General features: G+C 52.8%; 1 protein-coding gene and 1 long non-coding RNA gene across 4 annotated transcripts; one reads left to right on the top strand and one right to left on the bottom strand.

The window, feature by feature from the left end:
• Positions 1–831: 831 nt before the first annotated feature.
• LOC138991737 (uncharacterized) lies at positions 832–6,853 on the bottom strand. The gene is made up of 4 exons (XR_011467598.1): positions 6,720–6,853; positions 4,481–4,647; positions 3,197–3,471; positions 832–2,277 (listed from the first exon to the last, which is right to left on the bottom strand). It is a non-coding gene; the product is annotated as an uncharacterized lncRNA (long non-coding RNA).
• LAIR1 (leukocyte associated immunoglobulin like receptor 1) lies at positions 5,483–15,528 on the top strand. 3 transcript variants are annotated; one of them, XM_070387202.1, is made up of 8 exons: positions 5,484–5,691; positions 6,106–6,141; positions 9,659–9,976; positions 11,691–11,810; positions 11,905–11,947; positions 12,032–12,069; positions 12,277–12,317; positions 12,734–15,528. In XM_070387202.1, exons 1-8 carry the CDS (start codon positions 5,658–5,660, stop codon positions 12,878–12,880), a joined length of 777 nt encoding a protein of 258 aa, XP_070243303.1. In that variant the 5' UTR covers positions 5,484–5,657; the 3' UTR covers positions 12,881–15,528. The 3 variants fall into 3 exon arrangements, with proteins under 3 accessions (XP_070243304.1, XP_070243303.1, XP_070243302.1); XM_070387201.1 differs by having other exon boundaries at positions 5,488–5,691; positions 12,277–12,329; positions 12,734–15,527; XM_070387203.1 differs by lacking the exon at positions 9,659–9,976 and having other exon boundaries at positions 5,483–5,691; positions 12,277–12,329; positions 12,734–15,527.
• The last annotated feature ends 6,155 nt before the right edge of the window (positions 15,529–21,683 follow it).

Raw genomic sequence — 21,683 nt, 5'->3', positions numbered from 1 at the left:
AGTAAAACTCTCACTGTTTGCAGATGACATGATTCTCTACATAGAAAACCCTAAAGACTCTACCAGAAAATTACTAGAACTAATCAATGAATATAGTAAAGTTGCAGGATATAAAGTCAACACACAGAAATCCCTTGCATTCCTATACACTAATAATGAGCAAATAGAAAGAGAAACTAAGGAAACAATTCCATTCACCATTGCAACGGAAAGAATAAAATACTTAGGAATATTTCTACCTAAAGAAACTAAAGACCTATATATAGAAAACTATAAAACACTGGTGAAAGAAATCAAAGAGGACTCTAATAGATGGAGAAATATACCATGTTCATAGATCAGAAGAATCAATATGGTGAAAATGAATATACTACCTAAAGCAATCTATAGATTCAATGCAATCCCTATCAAGCTACCAACGGTATTTTTCACAGAACTAGACAAATAATTTCACAATTTGTATGGAAATACAAAAAACCTCAAATAGCCAAAGCAATTTCATGCCAGGTACCATTTCATGCCAGTCAGAATGGCTGCTATCCAAAAGTCTAAAAGCAATAAATGCTGGAGAGGATGTGGAGAAGAAGGAACCCTCTTACACTGTTGGTGGGAATGCAAACTAGTACAGCCACTATGGAGAACAGTGTGGAGATTCCTTTAAAAACTGGAAATAGAACTGCCTTATGACCCAGCAATCCCACTGCTGGGCATACACACCAAGGAAACCAGAATTGAAAGAGACATATGTACCCCAGTGTTCATCACAGCACTGTTTATAATAGCCAGGACATGGAAGCAACCTAGATGTCCATCAGCAGATGAATGGATAAGAAAGCTGTGGTACATATACACAATGGAATATTACTCAGCCATTAAAAAGAATACAGTTGAATCAGTTCTAATGAAATGGATGAAACTGGAGCCTATTATACAGAGTGAAGTAAGCCGAAAGAAAAACACCAATACAGTATACTAACTCATATCTATGGAATTTAGAAAAATGGTAATGACAACCCTGTATGTGAGACAGCAAAAGAGACACAGATATGTATAACAGTCTTTTGGACTCTGGGAGAGGGAGAGGGTGGGATGATTTGGGAGAATGGCATTGAAACATGTAGAATATCATATATGAAATGAATCACCAGTCCAGGTTTGATGCATGATATAGGATGGTTGGGGATGGTGCACTGGGATGACCCAGAGGGATGGTACAGGGAGGGATGTGGGAGGGGGGTTCAAGATGGGGAACACGTGTATACCCGTGGCAGATTCATGTTGATGTATGGCAAAACCAATACAATATTGTAAAGTAATTAGCCTCCAATTAAAATAAAAAAAACCCACTAAAACAATAAATAAATATATTCCAATAATTTAAAAAAAAGTGAGATCACTAAGCCTGCAGTGGGTGAGGGATGTTCACAGTCAGGTGTCGGGAACCAGCTTGAGCTGGTTGCTCCACACACCACTGAGTGTAGTTGTCAAGTGAAATTGTATGACTCCAGGGGCCTAGGGCTGCAGGGCTGCCTTTAAGGAAGTAAAGTTCAGGATGGGTTAGGAGGGAGAGAGAGCAAGCCAGAGGGCAGGAGGGAGAGAGGCAGAGACAGAGAGATCGAGACACAGAGACAATGAGAGACAGAGGGAGAGATAGAAAGACAGGGAGAAACCGACGCTGACAGAGACAGAAATACAGAGAGAGAGACAGAGGGAAAGGGAGAAATTTTATTCAGTCAACAAATAAGAGGATTTTAGATAAAGCCCTCAAGAAATAGTTTTCATATGTATCTTACATTGCTCATTATACAGAATTGCAAGATACATTCAGCAACTCACTGACTTTCACCAAGGAAATTATGATCTCTGTAAGTGATACTGAGTCAAAATTCTGGCTGGAATAATCGTGTGAGTCTGTGTGTGTAGCTTGTTTTGGTGGCCTGGGTCGTGGCTGCGGTGCAGGCTCTCTCCAATTGTGTGGGGTTCTCCGTGCACTGGCTGCTCCTGTTGCGGAACCCGGGCTCCAGGCGTGCTCGGGTTTCAGCAGTTGCGGCAGGCAGGCTGAAGCTGTGTTGCACGGGCTTAGCTGCTTCGTGGCACACGGGATCTTCCCAGACTAGGGGCCAAAAGTGAAACTGAAGTCGCTCAGTCGTGCCCGACCCTCAGCGACCCCACGGACTGCAGTCCACCAGGCTCCTCCATCCATGGATTTTCCAGACAAGAGGACTGGAGTGGGGTGCCACTGCCTTCTCCATCTCGATCATGAAGCTGTCATAATTACTGGGCAAGGGAAATTTTGATGACACATTTAGGGGTACATTAAAACATAAAATTGGTATCACTGTTAGAACATGTCAAGATGATCTTTCCCAGGAACTGAAATTAAAATTTTTACAAGAAGCTAAAATCCTCAAGCAATATAATCATACCAATATTGTAAAATTCATAAAAGTTAGCACACAAATACAGCCTATCTACAAAATTAAGGGACTTGTTCCAGGACGTGATTTCCTCTCCTTTCTGAGAAAGAAGGATGACCTAAAACAGTGGCATTTTTATTAGATGCTGCTTCTGGATGGCAAATCTCAGGTAAAAATTGTATACGCAGGGACCTTGCTGCAAGAAACTGCCTGGAGGCGAAAATAATGTTCTGAAAACCAGTGACTTTGGACTGTCTCGTCAAGAGGATGGTGGTGTGTATTCATCTTCTGATTTAAAGCAGATTCCCATTAAATGGACAGCACCAGAAGCTCTCAATTATGGGAGATATTGGGACCAAACTAGGGACCAAATGTCCCCGGCATTGGCAAGCAGATCCTTAACCACTGGACCACCAGGGAAGCTCCATAATTTTTTTTTTTAACAAGAATAATGTACTTGTGTATTTAGTAGGTAAAGGAGTATTATATATCACCATCGTCATAAGACCTGGTAGTTGAGGAAAGAAGAAAAGTAAAAAAGTCTTTAAAAGCTTTGATATGAGTTTAGCACTTGTAAAACCAAATCATGGCCAGTTTGGATAGGAGGCTTGGGGCCTATAGTTCACGTCAGGGAGTAGTTAGGGGATGAGGGCTGCCTAATATAGCATCGGATTTCCTGTAGAACAGTTTCAGGAAGCCCTGTTCTTTTCTCAGCCCAGCCCGGGGCAGAACAGAGAGACCCACACAGAGCAGAAAGAAAACTGCTTGGTCTTACGTACTCGCTGAGATACAGAACTGTCGGCCTGTGTTCTGGTCCCACGCACCTGTGTTTCTGCCTCTGATGTGTTGCTGTTGAGTTGCTCAGTCGTGTCCGACTCTTTGCGACCCCATGGACTGTCGCCTGCCAGGCTCCTCTGTCCATGGGATTCTCTAGGCCAGAATACTGGAGTGGGTTGCCTTGCCCTCCTCCAGGGGAACTTCCCGACCTAGGGACTGAACCTAGGTCTCCTGCATTGCAGACAGAATCTTTACCGTTTGAGCCACCAGGGAAACCCTGAGGGGAAAACAGAGGTGTGGGCTAGTCTGGAAAACTTGAGGTGAGCTTTGCAGCAGAGTCTCCTGGAAGCAGGGAGCATGCCCCCGGACACCTCGGCACTGTTGACTCAGATTCTGTACTGTAGGCCCACAGATCCACAGTGGACACGCCCATATTTAATGGTTGTGGTTAACTGTCTGCAAGTTATCTGTTAGTAAAGCTCATAAAAGCCACTAATGACCATGAGCGAGGGAGACACACACAGAGAGAGGTCAGAAAGGTGGTTACACGGGGCTGCGTTAGTGTTCGTCCTAGTCAGCCAGGGTGACCCTGGTTGACTTTACTCTAGCCTTGACTTTACTAGCCTCACACTTGAGCCTTTAGCTGCTACCCTCGGTCAGGCCATGATACTAAAACTTAATTCATCACTGTCAAGGTGACAGCTATGTTCAGCATTCAATTTGGCTCCAGGGAATCTCGTCTTTTCATTTTTGACCATATGACCTTTGCTGAGTTTTCATTTCTTTGAGGCATTTAAGATAACCTTTAGAATATGCTATAAAGCAGTTTTATTTTTTTAGGTAATTATTATTTTTTAAATCATTTATTTATTTTTGGCTGTGCTAGGTCTTTGAGGCTGTGTTGGTTTTTCTCTAGTTCTGGCAACAGGGGGCTACTCTCTAGTTGCGATGCCCTCTTTGTGGTGGCTTCTCTTGTTCCGGAATACAGACTCTAGGGCACAGGCTCAATAGTAATGGCACACGGGCTTAGCTGCTCTGCAGTATGTGGGATCATCCCGGACCAGGGATTGAACCCATGTCTCTTGCATTGGCAGGTGGATTCTTTACCACTGAGCTATCGATAAAACAGTTATTATTTTAAGACAGTTATTATTTTATGCAGTGTGGTCCACAGATTTAGTCTGATATTTGACAGAAAATCTAGCACAGTTATTCTTTACTTCTTAAGAATTCCAGGGGTAGGCAGTCACAGGGCTTTTTCAGCAATTCCAGGAGTTTCTACAAACCTTAGATCTTGTATTCTTTCACCTCAGTATGTTCAGTATCTCTGCTATTGTAGTCAAGCTTGTTGCCTCAGGGTTGCAAAATGGCTGTTGCAGCTCCAGATATCACATCATCATCATATAGCTGCCCATGGACAGGATTAAAGGAGCCAGACATCTTATGAGACCCTCTGTTAATAAGAGAGAAATGTGATTCCAGAAACCCTGATATATTCCACATTAAGTGTCATTGACCATCCATGGTCTTGTGGCCCCCTCTGGACAGTCACTGCAAATGGGATTGTTGGATTGCCTTAGCCCTATACTGCATCCTCTCCACTCCCTCTTCCCTAGTCCAGGGTTGGAACACAGCCCCTCAGATAGAACTAGGTTTCTGTTAATAGGAAGACTGAGCACCGGTGCTGTGTAGACCACCATCACCACCTGGCAGAGCTCCTCCCGGGAGAAGCGGCTGTTCCCTGGCCTCAGGGACAGAGGACAAGGGATTCCACGATGGGGCTCCTGTCCTGCAGGCTCCGTGTGCACACACGCCTCCCACCCCCAAGCCCTGTTCTCATTTCAGCTCCCAGCTGAGGGCCCCACTGGGTCCCAAGCCCAGCGCCAGGTCCCAAGGTCTGTCTCCCCATCACTCAGCTCTGGGATTTTGTGTGTGCTCACCGGCCAGCCCCGCCTCCCCCGGTTCCAGCACCACCTGGGGAAAGGGGCAGAGAACACATGTGATAAGATATTTTTAATGCACTTGACACCTCCTGGGAATGTAACATATATCGCAATATTAAACACTCAGAGGAGGGTTTCGGAGTTTTCCATTTTCAATACGAGGAACCGTTGGCATAAAGTGATGCAACTCTTTGCCCAAGAACAGAGTCGGGACTGATGGTCAAGTCGGTGTGCTGCACAAAGTGTGTTCTGCTCATGGGTGGAGAATGGGGCTCCCCCCTCAGGGTGCACCCGGAGAGGAGTTGAGCCTCATGGGAGCTCAGAGGGAGGAACAGCTGGGAGCCGCCCCTGGGTCCCCTTGGGGGAAGTGTGATGAGCGGGGAGGGCGCTCTTCCCCTTTGTGTCAGGCTGTTGGTTGGAAACCGCCCCATAAAGGCCCGGGGGCACATCCCCTTCTGTGCAGACTGCAGGCTCCATCCTTCAGCACCGAATCCAGGGCGCGTCGGGACAGGGCTGGGCCATGGCGCCTGGGCCCTCCACCCTCCTGGGCCTGGGTGAGTCTGGGGGTGCTGGGACAGATTCCAGGGGCAGAGGGGCTCTGCTCAGCCCTGACTCCAGCCCAGGAGACGCCAGAATCCTGGGGGGCAACGTGGTTCCCCCTCCATCCCTGGGGCTGCGCCCTCAGCTTTGGCCCAGACCCAAGTCACGGGAAAGGTTCGGTCCTGGACACGGGCCAGGTGTGGGGTGAGTGCAGACTGAGCCGGGCTGGCCTGGAGGAGAGGGTCGGGTTGTCTGAGATTTCTTCAGAGCGAGGAGAGGGCTTGCAGTCAGACGTAATGTTGTGGGGGGCGGTGTTGGGAAATGATGGAAAGACACCCGGCCACCCCACGGCTCCTCGAGGGCCCCGGGACTGCGGCCAGTGAGGAAACCGCGAGGCGGGCATCTTCTCACTAGAGCTTCTCTTCCAGCGCTCTGTCTGGCCCAGACGGTCCGCACCCAGCAGGGTGAGTCTCCCCCAAACCCCCGCCTCCCCAAGACGGACCTCGATGAGAGCGGAGAGGATCGGGGGGTCTGGGGGCCCTGGCTTATACCCCGAGCTGCTAACAGCCCCAGGGTGGGACCCTGGCCCGGGTCTCCCTTGTCCCCCCTCTGCCCTCGATGGCCCCGCAGGGACGACCCGACCCTCAGGACCGTGCTGAGCCGGCCAGCTCGCGCCCTCCTCCCCCCGCCACCCCCGCGAGCCCAGACCGCCCCCGCCCCCACCCCGCAGCCCCGTGCAAACAGCGCTCGCTGAGGACCAGCCCGGCGCCTCCTCCAGCCTCCTCCTCCAGCCTCCCCTGCACACCGCCCCCCCCCCGCCCCCACCCCGCGCCCCTACCGTGAGGCTACTCGCTCACTGGGTTTTCTTTCACTTTCTGAATCTCGCCGCCCAGCCCAGCCCTCCCCACGGTGACTCCTCCGCCCTGCCCCTCAGCCCGGGGACCGTCCTCCACGTCTGCTCTTAGCTCAGGAACCCCCTCCCTCGACCCCCGGGGGTCAGCTCGGCCTCCCGCTGCCCCCTCCCCGAGATTCCCACGCTCACCCCGAGGGCACACGTCACCGTTGGTACCCATGGATCCGCACAACTGTCTGTGAACGTCTGTCGTCCCTCTGGACTGTCAGCCCCAAGGGAGCAGGCGCCGGGGTGTTTCCCGTATTTGTGGAGCCAGAGGCACATGGAGGCCTCAGTAAATGGATGGACGGATGGACGGGAACTAGATGTGGGGGAAAGAAAGAGGGAGGGGGTGAGGGGGTGAGGGAGGGGTAGCTCTCCCAGTCTGTGTTGCTGAGTCTCAAGGGCAGCTGCCTGTCCTGGGTGTGAAAATGTGAGGTGAGGGGAGCAGTCTGCAGAACGGGGAAGTGAAGGGTGTGTGTGTGTGTGTGTGTGTGTGTGTGTATGTAGGCAGGTGTGTGTGTGTATATGTGTGTGTGTATTTGGGCGGGTGCGTATATAGGTGTGTGTGTGTGTGGTGTGTATGTGTGTTTGTGTATATGCGGGTGCATGTGTGTGTGTATATGAGTGTGTGTGTATGTGGGCAGGTGTGTGTGTGTGGGCAGGTGTGTGTGTGTGAGCAGGTGTGTGTGTGTGCAGGTGTATGTGAGTGTGTGTATGTGCATGTGTGTCTGTATATGTGAATGCACATGTGTATGTGTGTGCAGGAGTGTGTGGGTATGTGTGTGTGTGTGCATGTGTATATGTGGGTGGGTGTGTGCATGTGAGTGTGTGTGCATGTATGTGCATGAGTGTGTGTGTGTTTGTGGAGGAGTTGGAGCACAGGTCTGGTCCCACGTTCCCTGGCGGGTGAGGGTCACTGTGTCCAGGGTGAGTCTGCAGGGACCATCCCTGGGTTTTCTCAGTATTCTCTTCCTCCATCCCAGTGTATTTCCGTGTCCTTGTCACTGAGGCTTCTGGAAACCCCACATGTCTCAACTAGGCAGGGGCGTGGTGGGGGTCGTGGTGGGGGGTCGGGGGGTCGAGGAGGACTTGCAGCCCTGAAGCAGGAAGTTGGCTTCAGAGTCAGCGAAGTCCCCACAGAGGCAGGGGCTGGCAGAGTGCGCTCCTCACTCACTCTCATTGTTGTCTTTATCTGGAGGTCAGCTGTGGTTTCAGGACATGCACACAGGTGTCAAGTTGATGCTGTAGGTGTGGTGGAATTTGTGGTATTTAATTTTGTGTCTCCTCGGCTGGCCCATGGTCATTTACATGGTCAAACATTCTGGGTGTGTCTGTAAGGATGTTTTGGGATGGTATTAACGTTTAAATCATTGCGTTTTGACCAAAGCAGATCGTCCTCCATAATGTCGGTGGGCCTCATCCATCCGCTGATGGCCTGAACTGAACAAAAGGCCGACCTCCCCTGAGCGAGGGGGCTGTGCCAGCAGCCGGCCTCTGAACCTGAACTGCAGCACCAGCTCTCCTGGTCTCCAGTCGGCGCCCACCCATCAGATTCTGGGCTTGCCTGGGTGCTGCAAAGTGGACACAGGGACCCTCAGCCCCTGGGGTCTGTGGGGCCAGATCTGTGCTCCAGGTCCTCCACACACACACACCCCTGCACACCCCCCACACCTGCACACACCCACACCCATACACACCCACACACATGCACACACATACCTGCACACACCCGCACACATACACCCACACACACACCTGCACACATGCATACACACATACCTGAACACACACACACACACACACACCACCCCTCACATACACACACACACCCACAGCCTCCACACATTCATACCCACACCCCAACCCCCCCACATACATACACACACTCATACACATACACCCACCCACATCCCCCCATGCACATGCACACATACACCCTCCCCACACACACGCACACACATATATACCTGCACACACACATACCATACACATCCCTACACACATACACACCTCCCCCACACATATATACCTGCACACACACACATACATGCCATACACACCCTACCTACCCACCCCCCCCACCCACACACATATATACCTGCACACACACACACACACACACATACATACCCATACACACACCCACACCATACACACCCCCACACACACACCCACACATATATACTGCTCACAGACACACACACACCCATACACACCCCCACACACATACACCCTCCCCACACACATATATACCTGCACACGCACACATACACCCCACACACACCTGCATGCGCACACACATATATACACCCCCCACACACACACCTGCACATACACCTACCCCCCCACACCATCTTTCCCAGCACAGGCAGCGACCCGTCCCTTCAGACCCAGCGCAGGTCACTCCCACCCACTCAGAGCCCTGCTTTGCTCGTCCCAGGAATGAGCCGGGCATCCCGCCCTGTGTCCCCCTGCCCCTCTCTCTGGAGTGGCCGTGGGCAGGGAGGGAGCCGCCCCCAGCTGCTCTGTCACCTCCCATGTCATCCTGAGCAACATGTGACCGAGTCTCAGGGTCCTTACGTCAGTGGGGAGACTAACCGCAGTGATGGGAAGTCACCTGCTCCTGGGACGGGCGGGGGGTGGGGCTGTCCACTGCGGGGGAGACGGGAGTGTTCCCAAACTGGATGCTGGTGAGGGCTGTACACCTCTGCAAGCTTCCAACAAGAAAAAGAAGTGAGAGAGTGAATTGTGTTGTGTGGTGATCTCCACTGAGAGACTTTTGTTGTGTGGTGATCTCCACTAAGATGAGAGAATTGTGTCGTGTGGTGATTCACCACTAGGATGAGAGGATTGTGTGTGGTGATTCACCACTAAGATGAGAGGATTGTGCTGTGTGGATTCTCGACTAAGATGAGAGAATTGTGCTGTGTGGTGGTCTCCACTAAGATGCGTGCGTTGTGCTGTGTGGTGATTCTCCACTAAGACGAGTGGGTTGTGTGGTGTGGTGGTCTCCACTAAGATGAGAGAACTGCGTTGTGTGCTGGTCTCCTCAGGACAGACCCTGTGGCCCTGCTCTCCCCTCCTAGGGACCCTGCCCAGACCCTCCATCTCAGCTGAGCCGGGCTCCGTGGTGCCCTGGGGGCGGCCGGTGAGCATCGTGTGCCGGGGCCCTGCCGGGGTTATGAGCTTCCGCCTGGAGAAGGGTAATAGAAAGGACTATAAGGATGTGGGTGTCACATCCCGAGGTGAACAGGAAACCGAGGCCAGATTCCACATCACCGCTCTGCGTGAAGATGCCGTCGGGCGTTATCACTGCCTCTATCAAAAAGAGTCCACCTGGTCAGCGCTCAGCGAGGCCCTGAGCCTGGAGGGGACTGAGGAGGCCGTCTCTGCCCTGCCTGCAGGTGTGCCTGGGCCCCGCTGTGCCCTCTGCCCATTGGCCCGCACCCCCGCCCCCCGAGCCCTCTGCTTCTGTCCCCTCTGCCCACGCCTCCCCTGCCTCCACGCCTGGCTCAGCTCCCTGAGCCTGGTCTCACCAGGCAAGTCACAAGGTCCAGGGGACCCCTGAGCAGGCTGGATGGTGCCTCAGGGGACTCTTGGGGTGAGGCCATGCCTGTCCTGTGTGTGGTCAGCCTCCAGGGTGTCCTGGAGTCGGGTCCGTCCAGCACACTCTGACCCCCCACCCCCAGAGAAGATCACCATGAAGAGTCTGGGCAGTGATGCAGGGCACAGCTCCCGGAGGTGCAGAGGGTGTGACCACAGCATGATGGAGCAGGGGGCTCCGCCTTGTCTGGCCCCAGGCCCCTTTTCTCAGGAATCTCGGGGTGTTGTCTGGGGTTGAGTGAAGGCCGTGCGTGGCCCATGGTCGGATGCTCAGGATGGAGAGGCGCCAGGCTGAGTGGGACAGACCCTGGGCAGCCCCCACACAGCACCAGTCCTTCTCCTCTCCCCCCACCATCACAGGACCCCCTGGAGGCATCAGCTCCCCCACCACTCTGTGCTGCTCCTCGGCTGCTGAGTAGCTGACCCCTGCCTGGAGGGGTGTCTTGGGGAGGGCTCTGTGCTGGGATCAGGGCGCAGCCCTCTCCTGGACTTGGCTCAGAGACTGTGAGAGCGCAGCACGGGGCTGGCAGGCGCAGGGCACCAGGGTGTCTCAGACACTCATAAGGACCCCGGGAACAGCACCCACCTGGCTAGATGACCCTGCACCGGGCGCCTGACGGCAGTAATGCCAGGACAGCCCATCGTGGGCGGCACTTCCCGGACCTTCTCAGAGCCTCCGCCCCTTTTCCTATGCAGAAAGGAGCTTACAGGTTCTTGTCCAAAGGGACAGGGATTGGAAGGGAGGAACCAGCTCAGGGCAGCCCGACTGGACCCCAGACTCGGGGGTTTGGCTGCAGCTCCGCAGTGCCCCCTTGCGGTCAGGGTGTAAAGGAGGGCCCTGCTCCCGCTGAGAGAGGGACAGCGGGGCTAGGAGCCAAAGGGAAGGGACCCCTGATGGTTATGCCTGAGCAGCCTAGAAGGCAGACCTGCCCTCTCGGAAGGCCCTGAACCCGCCGGGGGTAGCAGTCCAGCTCAGCCCCCTTTCATCTCGCTCCCCAACTCCCATTTCATGTTGTGGAGACTCATGTCCAGAGAAGAACCCATCACCGAGACTGCCTGGATCCAGTCCCGCCCTCCCCAGCTCTGTGCCCCGGATTAAATCCAATCACCCAATCCTTCCACGTTCCTCGTTGCTCGTGTGCAAAACCAGGAATAAATGCACCGACCCCGCAGCACTGCCTGAGCCTGGAGAAGCGTTAATCTTATTCATACGAGGAAATATTTTCTTCCCTCCTCGTGGAGTGTGCTCTTTGGGGAAAGAGGGAGAGAATGGGCTTTGGTGTTGGTATTATTCCAGCTCTGCCAATATACTGTGGACCCAAGGCTTCAGCGCTCAGACCCGGCTTTGTAAAGCAGGGGAGAGCAAGTCCCAAGCCACAGGACTGGTGTGCGTGTGAGAGCTTTCTTTATATCTGAGTGTGAACACCATAAACACCCAGCATGTGTGTGTGTGGGTGGTATGCAGCAGGTGCTCCATAAGGGCATACTGCTGATAATCTGATTCCACCCTCCCAGCTCCCACAGGCCTGTCGACAGAGCAGGTTTATATTCTCATCGGGGTCTCTGTGGCCTTTCTCCTTTGTCTCTCCCTCCTGGTCCTTCTCCTCCTCCACCGTCAGCTCCGGAGAAAACGAGGTAGGTCTCAGGGACAGGGGAGGGTGACTGGGCAGGCCGTGTGGGGTGCTGGAAAGAAGCCTTCTCTTCTTAATTCACACCTGACTCTCCTCAGGGCCTCCCAGAAGCAAAGACGAGAAGCAGAGACGCCAGGGGAGGTGAGGGCCCTGGGGATGACCTCTCATACTGCCTGTCCTCTGCCCCCAGGCAGCCCTCAGGGCTCACATGTTCTTTCTCCTCAGGCTCAGCCCAGCTGTGGATGTCCTAGATGGGACCCCAGGTAAAGACAAGGATGGGGGACAGGTCTGGGAGGGGAAGCAGGGGTTCAGTGCCATGCAGGAAGCAGTGGTGGGGGTGGGGGTGGGGGATGAAGCATTCCAGGATGTTCCAGGTGGGGTGGAGATGAAATATGAAGCTGTGAGGTCAGGCATATTTGTCTCCTAAGCTCCACCTCAGAGAACTGAGCCCTGGTCCTCCTCCCATTCAGGTGTGGCCAGCGTTGACAGATTTCCTGATGTGGATGGAGAGGTGGGCGCCTTCGTAAGTGTTTGCATTCATCAGCTAATGCTATGAACCAAAGCCTCTACAATTTAGCAGCTTAATAGAATCATCTCAGTTTCTTGGGCCAGGAACTTGGAATCGGATCGGCTGGGTAGTTCTGGCTCACGGTCTGTTCTGAGGTTACCGTCAAGATGCTGAGCAGGGCTACACTCATCAGAGGCTCGACCAGGGCTGGAAGATCTACTTCCACGATGCTCAGTCCCCTGGCAGCAGGCAGGATCTCACATCCTCACCACACGGGCTTTTCATGGTGGTCAGACTCCCCCAGAGGGAGGGACCCTAAGAGAGAGGGACAGAAGCCACAATGTCTTTCTGTGTCCTCACTGTGGAGGTGACATGCCCTCACTCTGCCACCCAAACTCACCCTGCATCTTTATCCTCAGACCCCTGCTGCAGGAGGCTCCCAGGAGGTGACCTACGCCCAGCTGAACCACAAGCTCCTCACCCAGAGAGTGGCCAGAGCTGTGTCCCCGCCGTCCACAGAGCCCCTGGCCAAGTCCAGCACGTATGCAACCATTGCCAGACATTGACCGCATGCCCACCTGGCCTCTGCACTAAAGATGCAGGAAGCCACACTTGCAAAAGCCCAAAGTGGACGTTGGGTTTCCCTGTGGAATCATTCCTTTCTGGAAAGACATCTAGTCGATCCTCCTGCAGGCAAGAGCTCAAGTCCTGAGATCCCACATTACCTTCTAGGAGATTCATTAACCATGTGATCCCTCCCACAAGCAACTAGCTCCTCAGAGAGGTGTAGCACTTGTTTCAAGAGACCCAGCTATGGTGTTTATTGCCTGTTTCCAGAGACCCAGCTTTAGTTCTTGGCTGTTTCTAGAGACCCAGATTTGGCACTTGGCTGTTTCAAGAGAGCCAGCTATGGTGCTTGGCTGCTTCCAGAGACCCAGCTATGTTCCTACAGTTGCCCAGTGAATTCCTGATGTGTCCTGTGAATTTTCCACTGCCCCTGGAGAACCATTTTGTCTTCTGAGCTGACTCTGCAAACTTCCTAGAGTGCGGGTGGTGATCTTGAATCTGGGCTGCACTTATGCAGCTGATAGCTGACACCCAGTTCTCTGGGTCACACTTCACCTTGTTCGTCAGTCAGTGTTCTCACAGGTCCAAGAGCGTCAGCCCCGCATGTGGCGCTGGGCACACAGGCTCTAGGCCCCAGTCTCTGCTCCACCGTCCCCCAAAACTCAGTGAGGGAAGCAAGACAAAACAGGACAATCAGTGTTTTCTGACCCAAGAGTGTGTCTGAGGGGACTTGTGTCTGGGTGAAGGTGCAGAGCTGCCCCACCTGCATACAGCTCCCATCCCCTGCATGCACAGGTCCATGGAGGCACGCACACACAGATACACACATGCACACACTGTACACACACATACACTCATGCAGACACCCACATGCGTGGGCACGGTGGACTGGCTGAGGGAGTTGGTGAGGCCATGACCGCACAGGGAGGGCCCCTCAGGCTTTAGGTCCACCCGGAGGAACCGGCAGGCCCCCATCTCCCACCCCACCCCAGTTCATTCCCACTGGACGCCATGCATTCCCCAAACACGAGAGGGCCCAGCAGCTGTAGGACACTGTCCTTGACCTGACCTTCACCCCTCACCGGGCTAATGCCTGTCAGATTTGGGATTGGAGGCCATTCATCCCTACAAGCATACAACTGCTGTAACAAATCACCACTCACACAGCAGCACCAAACAACGCAGCTTATTTCCCTACAGTTCAGGAAGTCAGAAGTCTGAGATCAGTTACACGAGGCTGAAATCCAGGGTGGGCAGGGCTGTGTTCCTTCTGGAGGCTCCACGGGAGGCTCCACTCCTTTACCTTTTGCAGCGTCTGGGGGCCATCTGCACTCCTTGGCTCATGGCCCCTTCCTCCATCTTCGGATCCTCTCTGTGACTAGGACTCCTGCTTCTGCGGTCACATCTCATCTCCTCACTCTCTGACCCGCCTGCTTCTCTTATAAGGGCTCTGGTGATTACACTGGGTCCACCTAGAATATCCAAGCTCATCTCCCCCTCTCAAGAGCCTTAACTCAGTCACACCTGCAAAGACCCCTTTTGCACCTAAGGTAACACAGCAGCTGGTTCCTGTCTTCCTGAGTGGGTGTCCGTCCGCATCACCACCTCCATTCGTGGGCTCCTCTGGGCTTGAATGCCTCACTCTAAATTCTACGCATCTCCTTGCAGGGATGTTTCCTTCTGTTTCCACTAGCTTGTGAAATAATGAATTCTTGAGAGTCTATTTCCTGTGTCCTAGAACCTCTGTGTAAGAGGAGGTCGGGTAGGAAGCAGTGGAGACTAGAAACACCCCCACCGTGTGACCCCCACATGCCCATAAGGACAGGTGGCCCCTGTGTGACAGGACTGTGGCTGCCCGCAGCACCATGTCCGCCCTTCCTGGGCACCCAGCGAGATGGTCTCCCAGCCTCCTTGCAGTTATGTGTCCTGCAAGGGATGGGATGATGTTCACAGTGAGCAGGATGCACGGAGCTGCTTCCAGGCCTGGCCCCAAACCCTCCCTCACAAGATCCTCACTGTTGGTCATTCTGCTGGTGGATGCGGATGCCCTGGGCGACCTTGGCAGCACACTGAGAGTGGTGCCTGGCTGCCAGGATGACAGGGGAGTAGAGCTCCCTGTACCTCTTGTATTAGTCCTGCTTCAGGTTTCTGTAAAGTTGATGCTTTAACATGTGTGATACAGGCATATTCTGGTGTGAACATTAATAAAGGGAAACCTTTAAAACGGAGTTGGGAAGCCTAAAGGGGCGCTCTCTTGCCTCTCCCCTCTGTTGCAGCTTACTTTACATTTCTGGGCAGGAAGGCAGTTACCTTACTAGACAGCAGCGGGAGGATGATTTTCTCCTTGCCCACCAACAGCCCAGCCAATGAGAAGCAGCCACAGCTCAGCCAATGAGAAACAGCCACATCGCAGCCAATGAAAAACCATTACTGCCTTGAACGCTTGCTTTTCTTCAAGGGCCTTTGATTCAAAGCAGCCTCTTTCAGCTTCCTCTTATTTCTGTGTTAAGTAATATTCCTCTCATTTGTTCTCTGAATTTGACTGTGGTTTGCCATAGTTAGAATGTCCTGAATTGCAATTCCTCTGCCATTCCTAAATAAACTCATACTAATGGTTAAAAAAAAACAACCGAAAACTGCACATCGAATTTTAAGGTTGACACAGGACATCTCTTTTCCTGGATGAGCTGATAATATGCCTGAGTCAACTGTACAGGTCTCCTGCTTCTCTCATTGTGTCCCTCCCCCAATATTTGAGCAAGAATCCTCTTCCTCTGGCGCACATATCAAACACAAACCAGTGAATCCAGGGTCCACACCTCTAACCACCTCCTTTATGGGGGTCCACAATCTGGGCCACTATCCACTTGCCCTTGTCACCCCAGGTCCAGGTATAGGCTAACTACGGACACCCCCTCCACCCCAGAACCAGCCAGGAGAGCGATTCCACTGGGCGGTGTGCGTGGTCACCGCCCTGCTTAATGGGGTCAGACTGTGGTGCCCACTTGGATTAAAACAGAAACTTTACCCCAAAATCCCGCTATGGGGCGGCAGCGTCCAGTTATCAATATTTTCATTTTTAGTTCTTAATAGAAACATAAGAAATGGCACCCCACTCCAGTACTCTTGCCTGGAAAATCCTATGGACAGAGGAGCCTGGTGGGCTGCAGTCTACGGGGTCGCACAGAGTCGGACACGACTGAGCGACTTCACTTTCACTTTCCACTTTCATACATTGGAGGAGGAAATGGCAACTCACTCCAGTGTTCTTGCCTGGAGAATCCCAGGGATGGGGGAGCCTGGTGGGCTGCTGTCTACCGGGTCGCACAGAGTCGGACACGACTGAAGCAACTTAGCAGCAGCAGCAGCAGCAGAAGCACAAGAAACCTGCATGCCTCTTACAGGCCTGGTATTTTTAAATGTCCTTATACATTTTAAGCATATTTTAATAATTGATCCTAGATTTAGCCAGCTCCTGCTGATGCTGCTAAGTCGCTTCAGTCGTGTCTGACTCTGTGACCCTATGGACAGCAGCCCACCAGGCTCCCCTGTCTACGGGATTCTCCAGGCAAGAATACTGGAGTGGGTTGCCATTTCCTTCTCCTCAGCCAGCTCCTACAATGGCTATTTTAGTTCTGCACCAACATTGGCACGTTTAACCCTGGTAAGAATCCTCCACAGAATGTCCTACTCTCTCCTCCCCTTTTTTGCAAGAACCAGGGACTGAAACATTAGATAACTTGCCCAAGGTCAGCCAGCTCTGAGTGACGGGGCCACAGACCTACGTGAACACCTGACACCCTGCCCTGACCTCAGGGCCGGCTGTATCTCGACAGCCAGGAGGTTTCTGTCCTGGCTCAGAGGAGGGTGCCCAGCCCCCAGCTCATTATTAGTACTGATCTTTCATTTCTTATTCACACTCGTGGTTAGTTCCTGCAGAGACCTGCGTCCTAACTCTTTGTTTCCTCCGGTTCCATTCTTGTGCTGTTTCCCTATTTCACTCTCTCTCTGCCTCTCTCTGTGTTCCTCTCTGTCTCTGTCTGTTATTTTCCCACCATTACCGTATTATTCAGGACTCTCCAGGACGGACAGGTCATCACACAGTTGTATGGGGATTTCTGAGAGGAGGCCATCATGGGAACAGACTCTCAGGGTTCAGGAGGTGGAGAGTCCGCCCCAGGACCTGCTGCAGACCCAGAAAAGCGGGTGACATCATCAGTGTAGGTGTGTGATAGCGTCAGTGTGCGTGTGTGACAGCATCAGTGTGGGTGTGTGACAGCGTCAGTGTGGGTGTAAAGGCCTAGACCGGGAGGGCGGAGGTGTCAGGCCCAGCCTGGGGCTGGGGAGGCGGGAACCAGGGGCTCTGAGTCTGAGGGCTGGAGATGCCCACATTGTGAGGGTGGACCCCTTCTCTCAGCCACTAAACTCAGCTCATCTCTTCCAGAGTCTCCTTCGCAGTCACGCCCAGAAATACTGTTTTACCAGCTCTCGAGGCTCCTTAGCCCAGGCAGGTTGACACATATGTTAATGATCACAGTTAGAATGGTGCATTTCCCCTAAAACATGGCATGACCCTGACCTCAGGCAGACTCGCCGACAGGTGGGTGCTTAGCAGAGAGAAGTGTGGAGGGCTGGCGTTCCTGGAGACGTTCCTGAATATTCTATGCCCCCGCCCGGCTCATGGATGGTTGACATGGTGCTGTCTGCCCCACTGAAAAGGATTTTTATGAGTCCAGCCCACAGTGGGGAGCAGACAGGGTTTAGGAGAAATAAAGACAAAGGTAAAAGAAAAACCTTTCCCACCTGGGAAGCAGGTGGGAAGAGAAGACTGGCCCGGAGAGAGGACAGGAAACACGAAGTCAGGGATAGTCTCTTCTTCCTGATCCTGTGGCCTCCCGAGCCGGGGATGGACTCAGGGCCCTGCGGTGCAAGGACATTCCCGCGGGGAGGGCGGCCCCTACTGCTCTGAGGCCCTCGGGCGCCACCTGGAGGACGAGCCGGGCAGTGCTGCGTGGTCAGGCAGCCAGGCTCCACCTCGCGCTCCGACCCTGCCCGCTCCCGTGTGTTCACTGGGGTGAGTGACGGGGGTCACAGTGGGCCCCCTCGTGGTGGGAGGAGAGACGTCGCCTGGGTGCGAGAGGGCAGGGACAGATGCTCAGACACTGAGCTCCCGGGGACGAAGAGCTCACCTCGATGACCTGAAGGGTCCCCAGGCCCCCAGGGAGCCGAGCGAGGATGGATCTCCCTTGACCGGCGCCCGCAGACGTCAGCCTCCAGCAGCCTGTGAGCGAGGCCCGCATGGCTGGTCAGCTCGGACGCAGTGCCAGCGGGGGCCTGGAGTCTTCCCTGTGGTGCGAATGACTGCTCCCTCTCCCCTGGGTACCATCCTGGTGGAGCGTTGACAGGGAAACACAGAGGTGGAATAAATGCCACGGGGTGTGTTTATACTGCTTGGCAGGGGCTAAGTATCAAACTCTGGCAGGTGTGTGTGTGTGTGTGTGTGTGTGTGTGTGTGTGTGTGTGCTGCCATTAAGCGGGGGCCGCTCCGGGGACCAGATCAGTGCCAGACAAGTAAAGACGTTTCAGGGACTTCCCTGCTGGTCTGGCGGGTAGGACTCAGCACTCTCGATGCAGGGGGCCAGCGTTCCACCCCTGGTCAGGGAGCTAGACCCCGCATGGTGCGATTAGGAGTTCACGTGGGACAGTCAAAGGTCCTGCAAGCTGCAAGAAGACCGAAAATCCCGTGTCCCAAAGAAGACCGAAGATCCCTCGTGTTGCAGGTAAGACCTGGCGCAACCAGATAAATAAATATCAAAAAAGCCATTTCTCTGATTCTTGTTGATGTTTGGCAGAAACCAATGCAGTACTGTAAAGCAATTACCCTTCAACTGAAAATAAATAAATTTAACTTAAAATTTTAAATTTTCTTTTAATTAAAATAAAATTAATTTCTTTTAATCAATTAAAAATAATTCCATTTCATTTCTTCTACTGAACTACAGTGCTAATAATCTACATACACATGCACACATGTGTACACACCCATGCACACAAATACATGCACACACATGGGCCTGCACACATATGCACACTCACCCAAAATTAATACATGCCAATGATGATACATTCATTTATTTGCAGTACTATCTAACATCTCCACATTTTAATTTCCTAAGGAATGCCATCCCCACTAAGGCCTCTAACGGCACTTTGGTTTTACATAGCAGAGTCCCATCAGTGGGAAACCATTGATTCCAGAAAGATCAGATCAGATCAGTCACTCAGTCGTGTCCTACTTTGCGACCCCATGAATAGAAAGGTGGTATGTTGATTCATAATATGATAAAAAGTTAAAATAGTCAAAATGAATGATTCTCTGAATTATAAAAAAGTCAAGAATCATAGAAAATTGTATAAAAATTCCTTTTCCGGAGGGGTTTGTGTTTTGTTCTAATGGTTCCGAGCGCTCACTGACAGAATCTCTTATCAAAACCTGGAGCCTCCTGATAAAGAACTAGTGATTAGGGGAAGGGGTAAAATGGGAGACGTGGATTAGCAGACACACACTGCTCTATAAAATAGATATCCGGGGCTTCCCTGGCGGTCCAGGGGTTAAGAATCCGCCTGCCAGTGCAGGGGACACGGGTTCCATCCCTGGTCTGGGAAGAGTCCACGTGCGGCGAGGCAACTAAGCCCGCGCACCACTAGAGGGCCCCCTGCTTACCACGACTAGAGAAAGCCCGCACCGCAGTGAAGACCCAGTGCAGCCATGGATCAATAGACAAGATTATAAAAAAAGAGAGAGACAACAAGGACCTACTGTAGAGACAGGGAACTATATTCAATATCTGGTGATAATGTATAACGGAGGAGAACCTGAAGAAGATACATGTCCGAGTCACTTTTCAGGTGTTCACTTCACTTTGTAACACCTGAAACTAACGTGACATTGCAAGTCAACTATATGTCAATTAAAAAATAATTTTAGAGTTAGTGATTAATGGTGAGTTTAGAATCAAATTATTCAAAATCTGAATGACTTAATGAAGAGACACCCAGTTTGAATAATAGATGGGATATCATAAGGGCTTCCCTGGTGGCTCAGATAGTAAACAGTCAGCCTGCCAAGGCAGGAGACACGGGTTCGATCCCTGGGTTCGGATGATCCCCCGGAGAAGGAAATGGCAACCCACCCCAGTATTCTTGCCTGGAGAATCCCATGGACAGAGGAACCTGGCAGGCTACAGTCCACGGGGTTGAAAAGAGTCGCACATGACTTAGCGATTGAACAACAACAACAACAACACACGTTCTAACCGGGCTTGTTGAATAAGCAACCACGTTGTCTGAACCCTCAGAGCTGGTGAGAACAGAACCTACTGAGGAGGTCTGGGGGCAGAGTGTGGGTGACACTGAGGTTGGGTCGCTTCTTGAATCTGAATCCGAACCAGACCACAGAGTAAAGGTAACAACATTCAGCCAAAAAAGGGAAGGGGTGGAGAAAGAGCTAGACAAATGCAAACTCTTGTTATTATTTATCCCCCTTTTTTTTGGGGGGGGGGCTTCCCAGGTGGCGCTAGTGGTAAGAACTTGCCTCCCAATGCAGGAGATGTAAGAGATGCAGGTTCAGTCCCAGGAAGATGCCCTGGAGAAGGAAATGGCCACCCACTCCAGTATTCTTGCCTGGAGAATTCCTGGAGAATCTCACCAGAGGAGCCTGGCAGGCTACAGTCCATGGGGCTGCAAAGAGTCGGACTGAAGCGACTTAGCATGCATGCATCCCGTTTTTTTGAACACATGTATCATTGTTTTCTTTCCCAACAAGAAAAATAATTGAGAGGCACGTTTACTGCTTTTTCACTTAAAAATCCACCCACAGCACCTTGCATGCATGCTCCTTCCATGACAACATGCATAGGTTTGTGGCAGGTTCCACGGGGCCCTGCCCTCTGCCAATAGTGCCCCTCCCCCCCCCCACTGACTTTCCTACCTGGGGTGACATGGTTTAAAAATGAGTGACAGGTCTGGTCGGCAGTCAACGGTGGGCAGGGTTGCCTTGTCTGAGTGTCTGCACGTGGGTGAGTTTCGACACAGGGTGTGTGGCCCATCTCATCTTGATTTGAGGGAGGAAATGAGGCGGATGGCTGTTTTCATGCAGAAAGGGAAGTGCTTTTCAGAGGACAGTGACTGACCGAAGAGCCTGGCTTCCTGCAGCCTGCCGGGGGCCCTCTGGGGCAGCCACGCCGCCCCTTTCCTGGGTTCCCTTTTTCTTGGAGGAGCTGGTCAGCTGGGCTGGGGGCGCAAGGGGGGTGGTCTGGGCAGATGTGGGGCTTGGGTCAAGACTCCTAAGGCACGAGGACCTTGATGCTGGGAAGGATTTCAGACACCAACAGCCTGGCTGTCTTCTCCTTGAACAGAAGCAACCACTGGGGCTGAGGGCCCCGCGGGCTTGAATGCAGCAAGACCTGGGACCGGCCACAGGCCTGAGCGCTTGGACAGACTGACCCCTCGGACAGGACATCACTGCCCTCCATCTCTATCAGACCTTGCCTTGCTGACCCCAGCATCCCGAGGAGGTCCCTTCCTGAACACCCAGCTCTGCCTGTGAGCCTGGCTTTGGTGCCCTAGGCTCAACAAGCCCCTCTCTGGGGCTGTGACTCTGAGAAACCCCGGGTCTCTCCCTCCCTCCGCGTCGGACCCCCCTCCCCAGTCTCCTCCTCACAAGGCCGGCCCCTCCCCTGGGTGTCGTGATGGTAGGACTCAGGGGGCGGGGGCGCCAGGCCACCCCTGCCTCGTCATAGG

This window comes from Bos mutus, chromosome 18 (assembly GCF_027580195.1).
Source record: "Bos mutus isolate GX-2022 chromosome 18, NWIPB_WYAK_1.1, whole genome shotgun sequence".
Classification (NCBI taxonomy): domain Eukaryota; kingdom Metazoa; phylum Chordata; class Mammalia; order Artiodactyla; family Bovidae; genus Bos; species Bos mutus.
This window is presented reverse-complemented; position numbering and strand designations above follow the sequence as displayed.